This window comes from Leopardus geoffroyi, chromosome B1 (genome assembly GCF_018350155.1).
Source record: "Leopardus geoffroyi isolate Oge1 chromosome B1, O.geoffroyi_Oge1_pat1.0, whole genome shotgun sequence".
In the NCBI taxonomy this organism is placed as follows: domain Eukaryota; kingdom Metazoa; phylum Chordata; class Mammalia; order Carnivora; family Felidae; genus Leopardus; species Leopardus geoffroyi.
The window spans coordinates 29,902,332-29,924,500 of NC_059327.1; the positions used below are offsets into that span (position 1 = coordinate 29,902,332).

The following is a 22,169-nucleotide window of genomic DNA, read 5'->3' on the forward strand; positions in this document are numbered from 1 at the left end:
AAACTTGGAGGCAAGAGTCAATTTATTGTAAAGTATAACAACAGATAGACTGATAGATACATAGACAGGTAGGTAGATATAATAAAAATTGAGTTTTTAAAACTTGAATTAGTGACAGAAACTCTATGCATAGGTTGCCATGTGGTTTTGTTGTGTTGTTGTTGTTGTTGTCGTTCCTTCTCCCCCAGCACTGAGTAGATAATCAAGGAGCTGTAAAATACCAAGGCTTTAATTCACCACATGACTAGCTCCGGTGTAACTTTCACCAAAATCTGTATTGTGGAGAACTGGGTGGCTCACTGCAATCCTGGCCTCAGTTGACACCTTTAATCAAAACATGGCAGCCAGAATCATCCACTGAATAATTGATTGACACTTACTTTGGACAACTGTAGCTTTCTGAAATAATCCAGGGCATACATTTTTAAACACCATTTTCAATAATAAATTAAGATCTTTACATTTTAGACTAACAGTGATTTTGATAATCAAGTACTTGAATTTAAATGAATAATAGGCCTTTCAACTGGAATTGATTTACATTTGCATTCCTTCCTACCTCCCCTTACATCCATCCCTGCTTCACATATGAAGAGTTTTGATAACCAGATCCACAAAACAATGCTTGTATAGAGTTGTTCTAGAAAAAGTTAGGCATTTTATTCTAGTGAGTAATTATTTCCATATCCCCTAAAACAAACTACCTATTAAGCCATTGAATATTTGGGACTTAAAAGTTGTATTTGGGAGATACTGTCTGTGATGTAGTGGAAATTTAGTGCCATGGAATTCTCATGAAATTTCTGAAAAGCAAATCTAGAAAAAAGGAGAAAAAGTAGTAGATTGAGCATATCCTATTGTCTACTGAAAAATTTTCCTACTTAAGAGGAATAGAACCCCAGACACTTATAAGTACATCCAAGAAAACCATCCTATTCTTCCCATTATATGTTTCTTCCTACTTTTTCCCCTAAAAAGTAATTAAGCATTATGCTTAATTAGTTTTAGAGGAGAGATTGCTCTGATAATTTAGTTGAGAAAAGTGAAGTTTCTTACTGTTTCTTTGCCAAACATTTCAGCCAAAGTTATTAAAAGAAGAATCTAAGAAAGGGAAACTATGCAAGTTGAATTAAAAAAAAAATCCATTTGTGGGGCACCTGAGTGGCTCAGTCGGTTAAGCGTCTGACTCTGGATTTCGGCTCGGGTCTTGATCTCATGGTTCATGGGATCAAGCCCCGCATTGGGCTCAGGGCTGACTGTGTGATTTCTCTCTCTTCCCCTCTTGTCCCTCCTCTGCTCCTACGTGTGCTTTCTCTCTCTCTCTCTCTCTCTCTCTCTCACACTCTCTCTCTCTCTCAAAATAAATAAATAAATAAATAAATAAATAAATAAATAAATAAATATTTTAAAAATCCACTTGCAGATGTTATCGGGACAGTGTAAAATGATACTGAGTGATCAAATACCTGAAAACATTTGAAATTTTGAAATGGTTTTAGCAGTGCTTAGGGTATCATGTAGACAAAGTCTTAGGTAACTCTTTAAGGCACAGGATTTTGAAACTCCTAACTTTAATTTGTGCATTTATAAAATGAAAAGTGAAAGATAGTGTCTCCCTCCTAACGTTATTAAATTTTTTTTTTCAACGTTTATTTATTTTTGGGACAGAGAGAGACAGAGCATGAACGGGGGAGGGGCAGAGAGAGAGGGAGACACAGAATCGGAAACAGGCTCCAGGCTCTGAGCCATCAGCCCAGAGCCCGACGCGGGGCTCAAACTCACGGACTGCGAGATCGTGACCTGGCTGAAGTCGGACGCTTAACAGACTGCGCCACCCAGGCGCCCCAATCCTAACGTTATTGTAAAGGGTAAATGGCGTTACAACCCATGATGTTCTGCATGTACAGCACAATGTCTGAGATACAGGTCAATGATAAATAAGTGATCACCAAAAACAAACAAAATTATATTGTAATGGAGTGATAATTTATGGACCAATACAAGTACATTTGAGAGTGAAGAAAGGTGCTATTAGTGATTACACCTGGAGCACAGGTGTAAAGCAGGATGGTCCTGGGCGTGCCAGAATGTGTGGTTTTTCTATCAATAATCAATTATCGTGGCAAACAATAAGCATTCTCTTTTTCTGAGATCACACTTACACAAGACGAGCAGAGCCTTGATTCAACTGTATACCAGTAATTCACCAAAATGTCAAGAAATAATGTTTGTTAGGTTTATGATTTAATCAGAGGTTGTGTTTACTATAGTAAAAATCAACCAAGATTCTTCTAATATGTCCACAAGCTCACTTGGCTTCTATCACTTTTCCTATAAATCAGAAAATTCCCCAAGATTTTACTGTCTGCCTGATTGAAATCCAAATGGGATCCAAATGTTTTCAAAATGTTTGTTTTTTTCTTCTCAGAAACGTCCATGCAGTTAAGGTGCTGTTATTTCAAAGTGCCTATGACTTCCAATCAGAAATTAAAATGGCACTTAATGAGAACAAAACATGTTTTCACTTGAGATGCAATTAAACCAACTTGGAGAAACAGGGTGTTTCTAACCAAGGCGCAAATAGCTGTGTTTATCAGGCTGCTCTTTAATGATATTAGAATATCTCTCAGAAACATTTGCTTTAAGATATATCATTTCCTAAAGTATAATTGGCATTATAGGTAATGCTATTTTTATTACAATTTCTTTTCAGTCATGTTGTTTCTTTATTATTATTATTATTATTATTATTTTAATTTTTGAGAGAGAGAGAGACAGAGTATGAGCAGGGGAGGGGCAGTGAGAGAGGGAGACACAGAATTTGAAGCAGGTTCCAGACTCTGAGCTGTCAGCACAGAGCCCGACGTGGGGCTCGAACTCAGAAGCTTTGAGATCATGACCTGAGCCAAAGTCAGACACTCAATCGACTGAACCATCCAGGCGCCCTGAGTCATGCTGTTTCTTTAAAACACTGATCATATGGGGCGCCTGGGTGGCGCAGTCTGTTAAGCGTCCGACTTCAGCCAGGTCACGATCTCACGGTCCGGGAGTTCGAGCCCCGCGTCAGGCTCTGGGCTGATGGCTCAGAGCCTGGAGCCTGTTTCCGATTCTGTGTCTCCCTCTCTCTCTGCCCCTCCCCCGTTCATGCTGTGTCTCTCTCTGTCCCAAAAATAAATAAACGTTGAAAAAAAAAAAATTAAAAAAAAAAAAAACAAAAAAACACTGATCATGTATTAATAGAAATTTCATGAAGAGTTATTTATAAAGATGTATATGTAGAAAGTTTCACAACAAAAATTTCAGTTCATGACTAGATATGATTTATTCATGATTATGGTAATATTTTAATTTTTAAAATGCCTTAAGAAAGAAAGAAATTCTGCATACATTTAAAAAATGTTCCCAAAAGGCAAAAATGCGAATAATTTCCACAGTCTAGAAAAAAAAAATTCTATGTGTTGCTAATTTTTTTCCATGTTCAATTGTATGTTTTGGCATTTCATAAGTATGACCTGTCTTAGTTTACTACATGGTTGCATGACTTCCTGATGGTTTTCTAAAACCTAAAAAAAAAAAAAAAAAAAAAAAAAAGAATGCTTCCATTTTCACATTTAGCTTTTTGTCTGATCTTTCATAGTTTAGGTCCATGACACTGAGAAAAATAACAAATATTTTCTTGTGTATATATAATGCATATATACAAACAATAGTAGAAATACGCAATTTCCTAGGTTAATAACATTTGAAGACGTCATTACCACCACCACCATCAACAAAAACCATTACTGCTGTTAAGAGCTTGACCTTGAAAGTATAATCCTAAACTCCTCTGTTTACAAACAGCGTGTAACCAGGATATGAAACGCTAGAAATTTAAGTAGCATAAGTGATTTGGATTACTTAGGTAGCTATAAGAGACCTCTAGATCTTAATTTTAGGCTAGGTCTGCATTGGACAGCTAAATGTTTTGATTGGATTGATTCTAGTGAATTTAACTTGAATAATTAACTTAACTCTGTGTTATTTTCGTCCTCTGATACACTTACAGGACAGACTTTTAGAATCACGTAGACACTGAGATAATCTCTTTTGAATTAGTATTGTGTTATTACCATTAAAATTTTTAACTCTGGGCACTTGGGTAACTAAGTCAGTTGAGTGTCTGACTCTCGATTTCAGGTCAGGTCATGATCTCATGGTCATGGGATCCAGCCCCGGATCGGGCTCCGTGCTGAGCATGGAGTGTGCTTAGGATTCTCTCTCTCTCCCTTTCTCCCTCTCCCTGGCCTACACGCTCTCCTCTCTCTAAAAATTAAAGAAAAGAAAAGAATAAAATAAAATATTCTTAACTCTAACCCAAAATGATTATCTTAACTCTATCCCCAAATAATTACCTTAAAAACAATACATTTAGCAGTTTTAAAGAGAAATTATTAGGATGTATCAAAATTGAACACTGTTAATTAACTGAACACCTTGTAAAATAGACTCATTTATTATCCATCAAATATCTTCAATATACCTAACAGGCTAAAAGTACTATATTCAGTACCACGGAAGCCATAAAATTCCAATAACACAGAATCTGCCCTCAAAGTAATTAACACCTTTTTATGTATAAATTAATATGCATTCATTCATCGTCAGGAAAGCAGATAGATCTTTGATCAGTGTCATTTGAACAAAATAATCAGGCATGGTCCTTGTTTTCTATGATTTGCAAAATGTGAGGCAGAAAGGTAAGGCCTAAGAGTAATCTTAAAACTCCTAAGTACTTTTGTACTCCAGACCATTTTTGTAAGAAATGTATGCAAACAGAACTGTACTTTTGGCAGTTTGAGTGACTGTGCCTTTGAACAAACAGATGTCATACTCACGAGCACAGCAAGAGGACATTCTCTTTACCAGCCATTTGCCCCTTACCCAGAAACTTGGAGAAACTTTGCAAACCTATGTGCTCATAGCATGGTAAGGTGGGGATGTTCTCTGTGATGACAATGGGAGGCTGGTCTGAATCATTCAGGGTTGGTAATACAAAAACCAAGAAAAATTTAAAGTACTTAAAAATTTTAAAAAACCTATTTGGCCAGATAATATAGCAAACTCAAACTGGTAAACTTGTCTGCATTTTTACTATATTTCTCAAACCATATTTATATCTCCTCAAATAGGAGTAAATTTTGGAGGATTTAAAAAAAAAATTACTAATCCAAAATTAGTTACAGGCCTTGGATGGGACTTTTGCAAGTGTGGAGCTCTGAAGCTTAAGTTTTATTGGTTTTACCATAATTCCATCTTAGTTCAGATATTTTCAAAACATGGGAAGTGTGATTGAAGACATATGTGTCTAATTAGTATTGGTCCCATCATCACAGAACGGCGACGTTAAAACATTTAGGGATAGCCCATGAGTGGCTTTTATTGATCTGAGGCTCTGCCTTTGGAAATGTGGATGTCTGAATGTATAGACAATTTCACCAACATACAGTCCGATCCAAATAGTTTGGATCTCAATTCCAACATTTCTTTCAGAGTCATGCGCAATTTGTCAAAACTGTCTCGCCCATTCTTTTGTTACCCATTTACTTTGCCTATACAGGTCATCTATGGGCTGATTTAAAGCATGTTATATTATTGAGCATGCTCAGATTGTTCTAGGATTTGAAAAGGTTTAGATAATTTTGGTTTCTTGGAATTAGTTAATGCATACCACAACTTTCACAGAAAAACATTTGAGCCAAAATGGCTTTAGGGAAGTGTTGTATGTTTTAATGAGGTTGGGAAAAGGAGATAAATTCATCTAGTCATAGTAACATAGTAAATCTTGCTAAGAGGAATTTCTTCTAAGCAGCAAAGCTATCATTTCATTCCAGATGATTTTGGGAACTTGAAACATTTTACTCCGCTTTCCTGTCTCTGAAAAGAAATTTCCACTTGGGTTATTTGTACATATCAAAAGATAAAAACTTATGGACTAGAGCAAAAACAGCAGAGTTCAACACATTTCTTACCCATGCCAAAAAATTTGCTGCTTCAGGACCATGGACCTTCCTTAGGAACAAGTACACATTTCCCTGATGAATCCTTAGGCTGTGATATATTTTTGAGTTAAATTGTTGTTATTTATAGAAAAGTTCTTTATGTCTGCCATGAACGCACATCGAAGTTTATATAGCATTCATCCCTATGGCAGGTGCTTTATCTTACTGATTATTTTGGCAGAAACATTTACCAAAAATATCCCTGTGAGAAGTAAAAACAAAGCTTCACCCTCTAAAAATAGAAAAAAGCCACAACTCTTTAGGTTCCCCTTGGACCTGTGGATGAGGCTTATAAACCTCCTTGGAGTCCATTTGAGGTCTGTGAGTCTGGCTGAAGCTCAGAGGAAGGGTTGGAAACAGGAGAGTCTATAAAGACCTAGGATTGCTGAGTTGGTTTCATTCTCTGCTCTCTGTGAACACTTCCAAATTACTTCCCTGCGTGCTTTGTTTTATCCTTTCAAAATCTAAGTTGTATAACCAAAGGAGGTAAAATACAATGTAAGAGGACATTCAGAGCCTGGAAAGCACCTTGCAGGCGTCTTGTCAATCATTCACCTCCTCAGTTTACAGATGAAGGAAGTGAATCAAGACTGGGGGAGTGAAGTGACTCCCTAGATCCATAGAGCTGGGAAGTGACAGAGCTGGGAGAGTCACTGCAGACACCAAACTGTCTTCCTACCTGTCCTCCCTGACCCGTACCTTGCTGTCTGAGACACTATGTACATTAAAATGTCTTTATAACTGCAGGAGCTTTTTATTGCTCTGTAACAAGTAACCCCAATCTTAGCGTCGGAAAACAACACTCATTTATTAGCTCCCAGTTTTGTTGGCACAACTGGGTCCTCTGCTTGGAGTCTTACAATGCTGAAGTCACGGTATTGACTGGGCTATGTTCCAACATGGAGCTTAGGTCTTCCTCCAGCCTCAGTCAGGTTGTCGGCAGGATTCAGGTCCTTGTTGTGGTGGTACTGATGTCCCTGTTCTGCTGGCCATCAGCTAAGGATGGCTCTAAGCTCCTAAGAGCCACCCTCCATTCTTAGGCAAGTGATCCTCTCATGCATGGTGCATGGCAGACACTACTCCAAAGCCTGCAGGGTGATCTTACTCTTCACAAAAGGCCCAGCCCTTCTTTTAGGGACTCCCCTGATTAGATCGGACCCACCCAGGATAATCTCCCTCTTGATTAGCACTCAAAATCAACTGGTTGGTAACCCAATCATGGAAGTGGCATTCCATAATATCAGTAGGTCCCACCCATACTCAAGGGAAGGGCATCGCACAGGATGTATACACCAGTGCCCAGGAATCTTGTAATTAGTATTAGAATTCTGTTTGCCAAAATTGGTAATATTCTACTCATTTAAGAACTAGTTTTCATTTCTGCCTCCTTTCCCCTCTGCTGCCTCCCATTGGGCCACTTCAGAATTACCTTTCCTGTAGAAAATCCAAAAAAGGGATGATGACAGGAGATAAGTTGAGAACAGTGTGGTGAAAACTTCAAATCATAAAACTATATGTGATTCTTATCGGTTTTATTTATTCTTTGTAGCCTTAAGTGCCAATGGCCCTGGGATAATTCAGAACTGTCTATTCAGTAACTGCCGAAGAGTAAAATAAATTACTCATTCTTTTGGCATAAAGCTCCTTTTAGTAAAGTTGTCTTGGATCCAGAGATGCTTGGGGAAATGGAGGCTGGGTTGGTAGGAGCAGCAGCTGGGAGTCAGGGGACAGTGACAAGTACAGTGCCAACTCGAGGCTGGACACTTGACTCCCCTGAGCTCATTTAATCCTTACAACAGTGACCTGTTACAATAGGTATCATAACCCACATTTTACTGAGAAGCAGACGGCTGTGAAGCAGGATCGGCATTCAGAGGTCTGTCTGAGTCACTGGTGCTTTCTCGAAGACAGGCTTCTCTTCCTCAGGCTTCTGTCCAGGCCCACAGCAGAGACTGTGACCCTCAGAGGCTCTCAGGACATTTGGGCAGAGATTGGGGGATGGTAGATGTGGCCGCTGAGTGACAAGCACCTTCTGAGAGGGAGATCAGGCAATCAAAACATACCAACTATACAAAGGGACTTTTTATCTCTCCCTTTCAGAGTTATAATTAAATTTTCCAGAAATCTCAAAGAACACTATACATAAATAAATTCGTTTTCCTTTAGCAGAGGAATTTACAAATAAGGGATTACTTGATCTTTATAATACCTCATTATGATGGTTAATGAGTAACCAGTGTTGATATTATCACATCAGTTTTTGGGTTGTTTTTTTTTTTTTTTAATATGGGTCATAAGACATTGAGGAGGTAGGCAAGGGACTAAAGTAGATTTAAGTCTATAAAAATGTAGTGATAGAGGCACCTGGGTGTCTCAATTCGTTAAGCATCTGACTCTTGATTTCGGCTCAGGTCATGATCTCACAGTCTGTGGGTTCAAGCCCCGCCCTGGGCTCTGCGCTGACAGTGTGGAGTCTGCTTAAGATTCCGTCTCCCTGTCTCTCTGTCCCTCCCCTGCTTTCTCTCTCTCTCTCTTAAAATAAATAAAAATAAACGTAAAAAAATTTTTTTAAATATAGTGATAGAAACCAAATAGGCTTGTTCTTGAATCCTGCCAGCTGTAACTTTGGTTGAACAGATCAATTAAGATATAACTAATAGAGAGCTTGGAAAATTTGTGGTTACCTTGTAAAAGCCCAGTTTGCATTTGAGTCAGAAGTTAAATTTGCAAAATTTAAAAAACCCTTCCACTGCTGCTCACTTTGAAGTTGAGTTCAATGTCAATTGAGAAGTCTTTGAATACATGTATAGTCTACTCATTTTAATATACATATACAAACGCTGAATGTGTACTTTAAAGAGACATAGAGATCATTCCTGAGGCGTCATTCCTGCAGATCGGAGACACCTGAAAACAAATCATTATAATAATGTAGGTGCTAAACTGAAGATATTTATGCATAAGGAAGATACAGCCATTGGTTCTATTTGGAGGATCAGGGAAAAATAGACAGAAGAGGTGAGTTTTAACTTGGATCTGGAAAGAAGAGTAGAAGTTTACTAGGCTGAGAAGGATGAGAAACAGAGTTAAAGCCATAGAAATAAGGAAAGGTAAAGCTCACTGTGACCAGAGGCATGGGAGAAGATAGGAGAGAGGTTGAAAATTTATGCAGTACCTCGACTGGGAAGGACCTGGCTGCCCTCTAAAGAGAAGTTTCCACTTCACAGCAGCAAGAATCCAATAAAGATATTACAAAAGGAATGACAAGGTAATAGCTATATTTTAGAGGATTAAGTCTGTTAGCAGGAGGGAGGGTGACTGGGTGTGAGCGCAGAAACAGAAGAGGAAGACTTAAGGGGCGCCTGGGTGGCTCCGTTGGTTGAACATCCAACTTCGGCTCAGGTCATGATCTTGAGGTTTGTGAGTTTGAGCTCCGCACAGAGCCTGGAGCCTGCTTTGGATTCTGTGTCTCCCTCTCTCTCTGCCCCTCCCCTGCTTATGCTCTCTCTTTCTTTTAAATAAACCTTAAAAATTAAAAAAAAAAAAAAACCCTAAAATTAAAAAATAGAAAAAAGAAGAGGAAGACGTAGAAAAGTCGAGTGACAGAGTGACAGTGGACCTAGATTCAGGGAGAAGCCAAGGTGGTGGTGATGAGTATTGAATGCATTGGGATTGGGGACACCAAATGGCTGGAATCAGGGGAGGTAAAGAAGACCGGAGGAGAAAAATGAAGGGTGATGCCTAGTATCTGTTCATAAGCTTCAGCTGTTTTTGTTTTTGTTTTGTTTTTAAGTTGGGGGGAGAGATGGGGATTAATAAACTGTTCAGTTTGAGGTACTTGGAATACATATATACACACTTTGTGAATTATCAACATTTGAGATAGCCGGCAGTGAATGATGTTTTTATAGGATTAGCATGTATTTAAGAAGCAAATGGTTTACGATATTGGGCCATGAGCCAGCATTTAAGAGACAGGTAGAAAAAAAGATTTCAGAAAAGACAGAAAGTTCTGCCACTGAGATATTATTCTGAGTCGCAGGAAAAGCTTTCCAGATGACGTGTGCATCAGGATTCCCTCGGCATGAGGGCTAAAAAGAGAACACTTCGTAGGCCAATTAGGAAGGCTTAGTGAATTTTTGAGCAGTTTCATTAAATTGGTGGTGAGTTGGGGAAGGAGATGGATTCCTTTAGCTGGTAAATGAAAAGGAACCGAGGACGTTCGGCACTAAAAGGAAAGGCCACGTCAAAAGAAAGCCTTCTGTTTTCGTTTCTTGGTTGGAATAGGGAAAGGTAATGTTCATGGAAAAAGAAAACCAGGCAGTTGCGGTGGCCTGGCATTGGAGATGGGCAGGGCAGGTACAGCACTAGGACAAGGGAGGGAAAGAATGGAGAACACTTTAATTAAAGTTTCCTAGGCAAGAGGGAAAAAGTACATTTAAAAAAAGTGAGTTGACAAAGTATGTCCTAAGTTCTTTCCATTGTGCTTGTGAGAGGGAACTGCGGTTTTCGTACCCACAGTAAACACCCACGGACGTAAATCCTACCGTATTGCTGGTGCTCAGGGGTCTACTTATTATCATCAAAATAATAGGGAGAGTGGATCTCTACCTCGTTCTGTGAGACCATCTTTTAGAAATAGCAACAGAAAAAAAAAAAAAAAAAAGATGGTGCAATTCCAAAGCAAGATAAATGTCATCTTTCTCTTCCTACCTACAAAACCAGCACTGGCTTGGGTCAGTCTCAAAGACATGAGTCTCAACTGGACTGACAAAATTTTTTGTGCCACAATATATCTGCTTTATGGGATCTCAGAGATTTCTGTCAACTCGGGGACCAAAAAAAAAAAAAAAAAAAAAAAAAAAAAAAAAAAAAAAAAAGACGACTCAAAAATGCTAAACCAAGCATATTCTTAGATTTTCCCTTGGATATCTAGGGTTCAGGATACCCCCAGAATTTCTCTGGGCCCCAAAAGAATCCTGCATACTGGATAAGACTGTGGACAAGATCAGAGTTCCCTGCATCGTTTGAATTAGGTGGTTTCTATCTTGCATCTATGGGAAAGAGTTGGAACATACCCAATCTTTATGATTAAGCAGAAAAGACACCATTTTCCATAAGAATGTAATCTTCTGCATGGTTGGTCACCAGCTATTTTTTGGATGGTCATTTGGTTTCTGTCACATTAGCTAATTGTTTTGCTAAATCATCTTTAAAAGATGAGTTGCCTTCTTGAGTTGTTAATACTTGTGAAATTCTTTTCCCAAATGAACGAGAATTGAAAGATATATATACATATATATATTTTTAACACAAACATACACCAAAGTTCCCAAACATACAGTGTGTTGAAAGTGGGTCTGTTGCAAAGTAACTTGAATTCTAGGCCTGGGTCCAGGGGTGGGGAGGACTAAAACATTCCACTGAGAACTTCACTCTTGGCTCTTAACTGAAAACTAGAAATCCCTAGTCAAATCAGATATATGAAGCATCAGGCTCTAACATGAGGAGAAACCGGAAAAAAAAAAGAAGTCTGGGGGGAGGTAGGGAGGGAATTCATAAAGATTAATAAGGAGGTTAGAAGAAATTATGTGGGAAAGAAGGAAAAAGAATAATTATGATGTTATTATATTCCTGAGCCAGGTACAGAATCTGTGGGTCATTGTTTCATTTCATACATCCCCCAGTATCATGATGACATTATGAAGTAATCTCCAATATACTATAATCTGTTTTGGAAATGCTTTCCCCCAGGTGTCTCTTATGGGACACACTGAAGGAAGGAGTTGATCTGTTAAATTACTCTTACTGCTCAAATATTTGAAGTACTAATTCATCACTCATGACATTAAATTTATCTTTTAACATCGTTATAAATTTCACAGAGGTGAATCTTTTCACAACAACGAGTAAAGTGTCTCTTGAAAGGAAATTATGTTAACCTTGGAGCGGATCTTACGGGGCAGCTCCTAAAAGACGCGATGCATCTGAGTCTCTCTTGGCTGTAGATGAGATGTGCACACAAACTGAATCCCAAGTATGCATGGAGAAATCCCTTTGCATTTGTTGCATGGTTATAGATGCTGGGAAGAGAGCAAAATGTTAGAGGATTAAAACCAGACTCAAAGCTAAGTCTAAGGTAGGTACGGACAGCAACTTGCTGCAAGGACCAAATCGGGTCTTACCATGGGTCTACAAAGTGAAACATAATCTTATGGGGAGAGCAATCTTATATTAGGCCCATCTAGAAAGGGGTTTTTTAACCCTGTTAATAATGCTGTGTGTGCAGGTTTTCATCCATTATCGTTTTGTTAGAACATCCTTGCTAAGATCTAGCTCTTTTATGGGTCTGACACCTCACAAGAATCCAAGCGGGGAAATGGATCCAATAAATGTAATCTACAGGTGAAACTTACAGAGGCAATTTGGGAAAAGAAGCCATCCTTCTTGGGGTTTTACCATTTTGCAAAAGTTATCACCTCATCTCCTAAAGTATTGAGATTTTTACTGATTAGTCAAGATTTGTATTTTATGTGTTTGTTCTTGGAAAGGCTTATTTCAATAGAAATTATCCCACAGTGTTATGTCTAGTATCATCATCATCATCATCATCATATCATTTAAAAATTTGATCAAATAAAGTACACACACATATATATGTATGTATAGCCTTATCTACATGTGAAAGTAATTCTGTTTATTCTTATTCATCAATTAACAAAATGCATGTAAATTGGCTATGATGAGACAGACACAGAGCTAGAGATATAAAGAGAACATGAAATTGTCAGTCTTTGCCTTCAAAGAGTACACACACATATATATGTATGTATAGCCTTATCTACATGTGAAAGTAATTCTGTTTATTCTTATTCATCAATTAACAAAATGCATGTAAATTGGCTATGATGAGACAGACACAGAGCTAGAGATATAAAGAGAACATGAAATTGTCAGTCTTTGCCTTCAAAGAGGTTAATATACAATGAGAACAGATCATTGTTTAAAAAAAATCACAAAAACAATAATATAATAATAGACAAAAAGAAATGTTATGAAGGAGATACAAAAGCGTCTTAGGAGATTAAAACAGTTTTCAAAGGCAGTGGACAGCTTTTCCAAGCAAGTGAAAGCTTTTCCAAGCAAGCTTTTCCAAGGCTGAGAGATAAGTGGGATTAGGCAAGGTGGGTTGGCTGTGGAAAAATTCAGGCATAGGAAACAGCAAGTGCAAAGGCACTGAGGCCAGAAACAATGGCAAGCTTTAGAGGCATGTTGCAAAGAGGTCTCCGTGACTGAAGCAGAGGGAGGGAGGGATGAAGCATAGTGAGAGAGGCTGGAGTCAGGCATGACCTAGCCCTTCAAGGACATTAGATATGATTCTATGAATCTATGGGCTAGATTTGCATTTCCAGAAGACTTCTCTGACTACTGTATCTGACAAAATAACTAGAGGGAGCAAGAGTCCAGGTAGAAAAGCTTTACTATGGTCAAAGCAAAGAAAGGATGAAGGCATGAATTGGGGTGGTACTTACTGAAAAGGGATAAAAAGAGACGGAAGTCAAAAAGACAGCACGTGGGAGTGGGTTGGATGCAGAAAGGGCGTCAAAGATGATTGTCAGAGTAGGTGATTAGTAATTGATTGATAGAAAATGGTAATATCAGAACCAGGCTTTTTATATTCATTCTATTCTATGTAAATCCATTCTATGCAAAAGTATTCAGTGCTTACCAGATACAAAGCATGGTGCTGGGAATCTAATGGATAGCAATATGAAAAAAGTGTACAAAAGGATATATGATCTCTTTTATATGCTCACATTCAAATACAATGTTTCTCATTAGTGGAAAGAGAAATAAAACTACATACCCACATACATATGTGTACTCACACATGCAGATGTATACACATGGATGTGTGTATATGTGTATGAGTACATATATGTACATATAAATTTTAGGTACTTGTATCACATGCACACCTGAATTAAGCACTTGTTTCAAGGGGATTGTGGAAGATATACATAAATAATTACTGTGGAGGTAAGGAAGAGAAACCAAAACGTTGCATGAGACTTTGTTCTTAAAAGAAATTAAAATGTTTCAAAAACCATGAAGTCTTCTAGTTCCACCTTATTACAGAAGAGATTTATGACACTGGCCCTATTTACCAAATACAGTCCATAAAAAGAAATTTACGCACTAGTATTCAGCTATATGATCCATTTTAATATATGATGTATTATGGTAATCATGGGCATATATTATTACTAATAATAATGATAAATAATAACACCAGTAATCATCCATGTATAGTAATTTTAAAAGATCACATAATAAGCAGAACAATGTAAACATGGGTTCTATTTAATGTTGCTTGAAACTTATCTTTTTAGTTTTTATGTTTGTTTTTTCTGGAGGAGATTCTAAACTCACAGTTTTGTTATCAAACTGCTTCTCTTCACAGCAGACAGAATATGATTCATGAGCAATTCTGTCAAGTATTTGCCAAATGTAATGGAGAACACCTTTCCAGTCTCCCCAGGGCATTTTGTGGGTCAGAAGTCCTTTGTTTAACAGACTCAACTTGCATGTTGATTCTAAGAGTCCAACCAAACATACAGGACAACCGCTCATCTGTGAGTTCTTAAGGCTCCTTTCATCTCATTTTCCTCACACGATAGTCTTTGCTTGTTTCAGTTTTGTGTGTATTCCTTTTGATCGCTTGTTAATGTCTCCTGTTTATAGGGATTGTATTATCTAATCTCTAAAATAGTATGTAATTGTCATTTAGTGTTACTATAATTGTGCAGAAGGTGGAGTATGTTTGTAATCACTTACTCTTTAAGATTTTTCATGTCCAAGGGTCCTTTACTGTTCTTGTACTTAAATTTGTATTTTTAATTTTGTGGGGTTTTTTCCTCTAAAAATAACCCTCAAATTTTATGAGCTTCAGGCCCTGGAAAACTTATCTGGCCTGCTTTTTCATTTGTATTATAATAATTTGCTTTTATGCCTTTCTCACAGTATTTTAACTTCATGAGAGTAGGGGCATTTTTTTTTCTCTACTATCTAGCATTTAGTTCAGTAAATGCTTGATGAATGAATGAATAAGTAATGCACATTTAGTGGTTGTTTTAAAGTTGGCTCTGATGACTGAGATTTTCTTTTGCATTCATGCATCTTCATTAATGCCAACTTTGTTGCAAAGTGTTTTAAAAAAGTAATTATCTTAAGTTACTTTTAAAAAGTTCAAAGTATTTGCAGAATTCTAAATTAAATTCCCATTACTGTCAGTATCCGTAATATTTTGCAAAAAATGCAATCTATCTTCATATGTTAATGTTCTTTCATTTTATTTATATTTTTTCTTTAAAAAATTTTCTTGGGGTATTTTCCAAATGGGAATTGCTGCGATAAAGGGCATACTTGGCCAGCTTTGTAGATTCTAAGAGTACTTTAAAAGGAAAGCCTTGCCAAAGAAAAATGTTCTGGTACTGGATTGCACTGATTTTAAGCTGTCATTTAATATAAGATCTCCATTTTGTCTTTATTTCTCAAGTTGCTTATTTATAAATCGCCACTCTATTTTTCAGGAGTTGACAAATGTTGACAGATTGACATATGTTACTTGAGAGCTGATATACCCTCTATGATACGTACTCTAAAAGCTAAACAATATATAACAACTTAGGAAAATTATACATACCATGAAGATATGTCACCATTTCTAAATTATATAATTCAGGTTCATATTTTGGTTTTCAAGGAAGCAAAAATACTCTTCTTCCCTTCTCCATCCCTTCTTCTGATCATTTCCAAGGTTTAAAAAAAAGGAAGGGGACGGAAACCTCAAAATCATTGGCCGCTTTCTGACCATAGAGATGAATAATTGAAGGACAATCTCAAACCCTTGAAAAATCTCGTAAGTGTTTTCATTATTAAAGAAATGGACTTTTATTTGGTTATTCTTTTACCTAATCATAAATAATGGAATAAAATAACCCTCGAAAAATTAACATTAAATAATATAAAAGATAAAGACATATTTAAATGATGTATTGGTAGAAAAATAATTTTGGACTTTGTCATAAATCTTCTGACACTTCAGCTGCATTGACAACTAAAATATGACTCCAGAATCCAAACATAGGCCCAGGAAGCCCTGTCATCCAATTTTCTCTTCATCATCTTTCTTAGATGTTCTTTCAACGTTTATCATTGCAAATTTTGTCCTTTTTTTTTTTTCTCTCTCTCTCTGTCTCTCTAGCACATCAAACCAAAAAAGAACAATGATTGAATGCTCACTTATACCCAACTTCCTGCCTTCACATTCACTCATTCCCCAGGCCTGAGTCTTTCCACAGGAATCATGCTATTACTTGGTGGCCACTATGTTTTATTATAAAGACACGGCAATGTCCCGGTGCCTGGGTGGCTCAGTCGGTTAAGTGTCCGACTTTGGCTCAGGTCACGATCTCATGGTTCGTGGGTTCAAGCCCCGCCTGGGGCTCTGTGCTGACAGCTCAGAACCTGGAGCCTGCTTAGGATTCTGTGTCTCCCTCTCTCTCTCTGTGCCTCCCCCGCTGCACTCTGTCTCTCTCTCTCAAAAATAAACAAACAAAAAAAGACAATGAAACAAACAAACAAAAAAAAGACAACAAAATCAGCAAGGTCAATGATCTTTTCCGTGGTCCTTCATACTTAGTTTGGGAAAACTGTCAACTAGTACTATAGATTTGTTTAAATGGAAAATTATCACAAAATTGTAGGTTCTTCCGTTATCCTCACGGAAAAATTACCGTAATGGGGAATTAATAAGCTGTTTTGAGAAGTAAAACATCTAGATCCAAACCAAATCCATTCCAAAATGAATTCTAGTATTTCTATAGGTATGGGTTTCACTAATGCCTTCCCGTTTTGTTTGGAAAGACCTGAAACTTTTCATCCCAACATACATGTTTGCTTGATATTCCTCAATTCTAAAACAACGATATATTTGATAACATTTATCTATTGTATACCAAGCCTGTAAAGGGTCTCATATCTTGGAGATAAAGTACGCATGCCTAGTGCGGAGTCACGCAGGCGCCCTCGCCCTTGACCTCTGACCCATCGGCCGCCCTTGAGCCGAGGGCCGCGGGGCCAGGAAGCAGCAGTCCACGACCCCGAGGCAGAGCGGCCACCATGGCTAAATACCTGGCCCAGATCATCGTGATGGGGGTGCAGGTGGTGGGCAGGGCCTTTGCCCGAGCCCTGCGGCAGGAGTTTGCAGCCGGGCAGCAGCTGACGCTCGGGGACGTGCTGGACACCAGTCTGCGGCTGCCTCCAACCTGTCCGGCCTCAGCCTCCAGGAGGCACAGCAGATTCTCAATGTCTCCAAGCTGAGCACCGAGGAGATCCGGAAGAACTACGAACACGTATTCGAGGCGAACGACAAATCCGTGGGTGGCTGCTTCTACCTGCAGTCCAAGGTGGTCCGAGCCAGGGAGCGCCTGCAGGAGGAGCTCAGAATCCAGGCCCAGGAGGACAGAGAGGAGCGGATGCCCAAAACGTGACCACTCAGCCCGTCCTCCTGCACCCTGCCCACCACCTCTAATTTATAGCTCGGTAATAAATGTCTTTTCGGCAAAAAAAAAAAAAAAAAAAGGAAAGGGCTCCCCTTTTCTGAATTTTGCTGCTTCCTGCTTGTTGAGCAGTGGCCCCTCCTGGGAAAACAGAGCTATTTCAGGCAACATTCAGATTTCATTTTACATTAGACTCTGTGGAATATTACAGTGCTATTCGGGTGTATTCATAATCTTTCCCCCTGATTTTGCTGTTTTTATGGCCTAGTACACTTACATTTGGTGTTTGTTGAAGGGTAATCAGAAGATATTTGGACATCAAACTTTTTCAAAGTAAATAATGATGGCATTACTGCTAAGGTATCTCTTAACAGTTCTTATTACCCTGCAAATTAAACGAGAATAAAATCATTCTTCTTTTAGGACTATTTAAAATGAATGATTTTGCCCTCCCCTTCCCATATTTCACCTTCATTTAATTGGCAATTACAATATATACCTAAAGGCTGTCTGCAGGTAATAGTTCAGTTAGCACGTGCCCGGGAGAATGGAAAATCAGGAGCAAATCACCTGTAAAGAGGAGGAAGTCCATTTCACACATTGCTGTTCATACTCACCTCTTCCTGACCACAACAGGAGTCTCTAAGTTAGCCACGGCTGTCATAGAACTATGAGGACGTGACCTCTACATGGTTCTGGATCATTCCACGGTGTGGATTACCCTGGCCTTTAACTTGTGTCCTTTGCAGCAGGGTGCCCATGTTTTCTGGATTTCACTGCTCTTTAGAATTCTCCACCAGAGGGAGGGCAAGGGAAGAAGGAGTTCATCCGCAGTTCTGAGGAAAGTTTGAATCTGAGAAAGCTAGCGTTAATGTATTAAAGATCTCTAGGACTGTCTTCCCAACTCTACCTCTCCCTACTTGCTGTCCCTCTCAGCAGAACTGAGTGACCCTCAGCTACTATAGTAACTTGGTTGTTGGTCGTCTTTTAACCAGGGTTTGATCAGTTCCTTTGAAAATTAAGTTGGAGTGAGGGATACAGTTTAAGACACCCTCTTTGAAGAGGCTAGATGATTATTATTTATTTTGTGAAAAGCTACAGGCGAGAATTATGACAGGCACGTGGTTACCCACGTGAAGGCGGGGTACACACGCATTCAAGGGGCAGATCCAGGAAGACCGCGCCATCCACCATCTTCAAGGTTCTCGGAGCCCTTCAGTGCACCCGGAACAGCCTCACACTCAGATTCCCTTGCACACAGTTTGTCTTTGCCCCACGCGCGCGTGGGGCTCTCACTGAAGTAAGAAAGGAATGAACTCCACACTCTCATGCAAAAACAACCAAAGTTTCGCTCCTTCCCGATGGCTGCACAGAGCCTTCTTTCGGGGGGGCAGGTGTCAGAGTTCCAAACTTTTTTCTCCAACGTCTCTCCGCATTGTTGGGCACGGACCTTCCCTTCGGGGCTGCTTGGCAGCGGAGGAGAGCGAGGAGCCTCTGGGTCCTTTCCTGTGTCTTTGAAGCTCCCGGGGCCACTGGGTTTGGTTCCCGCGAGCGCGGCGGCGCCGGCGCGGGCGACGTCTCCGCGCGGCTTCCAGCGACCCCTGTCGGGGGTTCCCGGCAGCCGCACTGCGCGCCGCCGCCGCCCCCCGCCCGGCCTGGCTCGGGGAGGGAAAGGGGCTGCGCCCGGGAGCGCCGAGCCCAGGCTCCTCCCGGTGGCGTGTCCGCGCCTCCGGGTGGGGGTGTGGTGGGGAAGAGGGAGGGGGCGAGGCAAGGGGAGGGGGAGAAGGAGGCGCCAGCCTCCAACCTGCGAGCGGGAGGTGGGTGGCTGTGGGGCAATTGAAAAAGAGCCGGCGAGGAGTTTCCCCAAAACTTGTCGGAACTCCGGGCTCGCGCGGAGGTCAGGAGCAGAGCGGCGGCGGCTGCCTGGGCGAAGCGAGCGCGGGGCAGGACGGTGAACGCCTCTCCCTCATCGGGCTGCGAGCGCGCCGGACGGACGCCACCACCGGAGCCGACAGCGGCTGGACCCAGCGCGGCGGGAACCGAGGACTTCCCTGAGCGACACGAACAGCTCCGAGAGCGAGAGCGACCGCCAGCCCCAGGTGGCCCGGACCGCACGCCGCGTCCGCTCCGCTCCCCGCGGGCGACAGGAGACGCCCCCGCACACCGCGAGTGCCTCAGCCGGGCCACGCGCTCTCCCTCCTCGAGGGACAAACTTTTCCCGAACCCGATCCAAGCCCTCGGACCAAACTTGGGGCGCGTCGCCTTCGCCGGGAGCCGTCCGCGTAGAGCGTGCATTTCTCGGGCGAGATGTCCGAGCGCAAAGAAGGCAGAGGCAAGGGGAAGGGCAAGAAGGACCGAGGCTCCGGCAAGAAGCCCGCGCTCCCAGCGGGCGGCCCGAGCCCAGGTGAGTGCGCAGCACGGCCCGGCTCCGCGATCCTCTTCCTCCTCCTCCTCCTCCGCTGGCGTCGCCTCTCCCTCGCCTGCCCGCGCCCTGCGCTCCTGGCGCCTGGCGCTGCTCCCGCGCGTCCGCGGAACCGGGCGGTTCTCGCCTTCGGCGGGGCCGCCCCTCACCTGGGCGCCCAGCCCCACCCGGACGTCCTCACCCCGCGCGTACGGTTGGGGGCGGCAGCCACGGCCCGCGCCCTCCGGGGGTCCGGGTCGCGCAGCACTCCGTGGCACGGCCTTTTCCTAGCGCCCCGCAGCTGAACCCAGCCCGGGAGCCGGACCGAAGTGCGGGAACCGAGGCTGGGTGCGCGCTCGTCCGGCGCTAGGAGGGCTTTGCACGGGCCCCGTCTGCCCTCTAGCGAGAAAAGCGGGAACGGGTCTCCACTTGGCGCGCCTGGTTGGGCAGAGCTGGGTGGTCGGGAGAGAGGCCCCGGGAGCTGGAGCGGGTGGCGGCTGGGTTTGGCCGAGGCGAAGCCCTGTAGGGTCGCGGTGTGTGCGTACGTTCACCCTGATTCAGCCCTGAGATACTGGAACTCAGATCAGTTGAGAGGGATTCCTAGAGGTCAGCGAAGCAGATAAAAATCTAGCCAGTGCCAGGAAACAGGTCTGCTCCAAATAAGTTCTCAGACTTCCAGCTTACCAGTTCAGGTTTTCAGGACCTCCTTGATAAATATGCTTAATTTATGCTCCCAAGAGGTTCCAAAAAGCAAAAGTTTGTCTAAATGTTTGAACCCAGGTGCCTGCTGGTTATATAATAGGATGAAATGGCAGTCGAGGCTTTCTAGAGACAAATCTTGCTTTTGATCATTAGCACACTGATGTGACTGACAGTTTCACCTTAGATTTCCCAAGGAAGAGCTGATCCTTTAGATATATATTGTCTTGAATAGAGCAAGCATCCTACATAAATACTTGCTTATGAGCGATTGAAGAAGATGCTTAAAAAAGGAGAAGAGAGGGAGACGTATAAGGTCTTTTTTTTTTTTTTTCTGTCTCGTCCATTCCCAATTGTTAATTGATCCAGATTCATTAAGTCACTTAAAGTCACTCAAAGCATCCCCCAGCACTCCTGAAGAATTAATTCAATAGCACTTGGTAATACTGTGGCTGAGAAGATAAGCAGAAATATTTGTTCCTTGTAGGAAGAAAACAAGATTTGCTTAGTCTTCTTATTGGCATCACTGATAGCATTACAGAACCTGACTTACTGGCAGGGAGCTTCGGCAGGTTTTGAGCAAAACAGAAATTGAACAAAGAGTAATTGTTTGGCCACTGACCATTCCTGTGCATGCTTGTATAATAAGATACTGCTGATCAGATTCACCGTAATTACTTCATGAGGGTATATTGAAATTTTGTTTACTTTTACCTTGTGTTTTGGAGACAAGGTCTGAAATGGGGAGCCGAATTAGCAACCTCTAGGTGACTTTATCTATTGTCCTTTCAAAAGTCATCATGGTAAATTAAAGAGACCTTAGATGTAGCCAGAACTGTAAAGTTGTAGAGTTATTTGTGGGGGCCTTAGGTCTTTCCCTGTCCTGCCTGTGAACTCTGCCTTCACAAGTTTCTGTGTTCCTCTGTAGGTGGTCTGATGAATTAAGCAGGGCATTGGTTTGAAGTGGCATCCCTCTCAGGTAACAGGTTTGCATTTTGTCAAGGGTTTATAGTGGCAGTCCCATAACGTAGACATTTCAGATAATCAGGTAGTTCCGTGGGCGGGGGGGGGGGGGGTAGATTTAAGAGCAAGCAGGCATTTCTGTGTCCTACAGATCTTATCTACTAGGTAGCAGCTGTGTTGTGACTACCGAAGGTTCTCCCTTGACACAGAGTTCCAGAGCTTCCTCGGTGGCTCTCGTTCTGCTTTCCAGTCCACGTTGCGATTCCCTCTAAACCAGATAGATTGGCATCTCTAAGTGACATTCTCCCTATAATCTTCCTGAAAAATTGAGGTGAACTTGGCTCGGGTTAGTTTTTAGTATGTTTATCTCCCTTTTCCATCAGGGAGTCATCATCTTTGGGGAGGAACTTTTTACCTCCTCCAGGGCACCTTGGAGGAGGTAAAAAGTCATATAAATCACATAAACCACTTAAGAATATTGATTCTTCATTCTATTTGAAA

General features: G+C 41.2%; 1 protein-coding gene and 1 pseudogene across 12 annotated transcripts in view; both read left to right on the forward strand.

Moving 5' to 3' along the window:
• The window catches only part of NRG1 (neuregulin 1), a 1,116,936-nt gene that overhangs the window by 869,273 nt on the left and 225,494 nt on the right, over positions 1-22,169 (forward strand). For 2 of the 12 annotated variants that reach the window (XM_045456296.1, XM_045456339.1), the window contains exon 1: positions 19,236-20,009. The exons of 7 other annotated variants lie outside the window; for them this stretch is intronic. In XM_045456296.1, the coding sequence (XP_045312252.1) occupies positions 19,913-20,009 (97 nt within the window). In that variant the 5' untranslated portion in view covers positions 19,236-19,912. Of the gene's footprint in view, positions 1-19,235; positions 20,010-22,169 lie in introns of those variants that run through there. 3 more of the 12 variants (XM_045456306.1, XM_045456291.1, XM_045456317.1) reach the window with 3 other exon arrangements.
• Positions 17,126-17,715, forward strand: LOC123586849 (annotated as a pseudogene).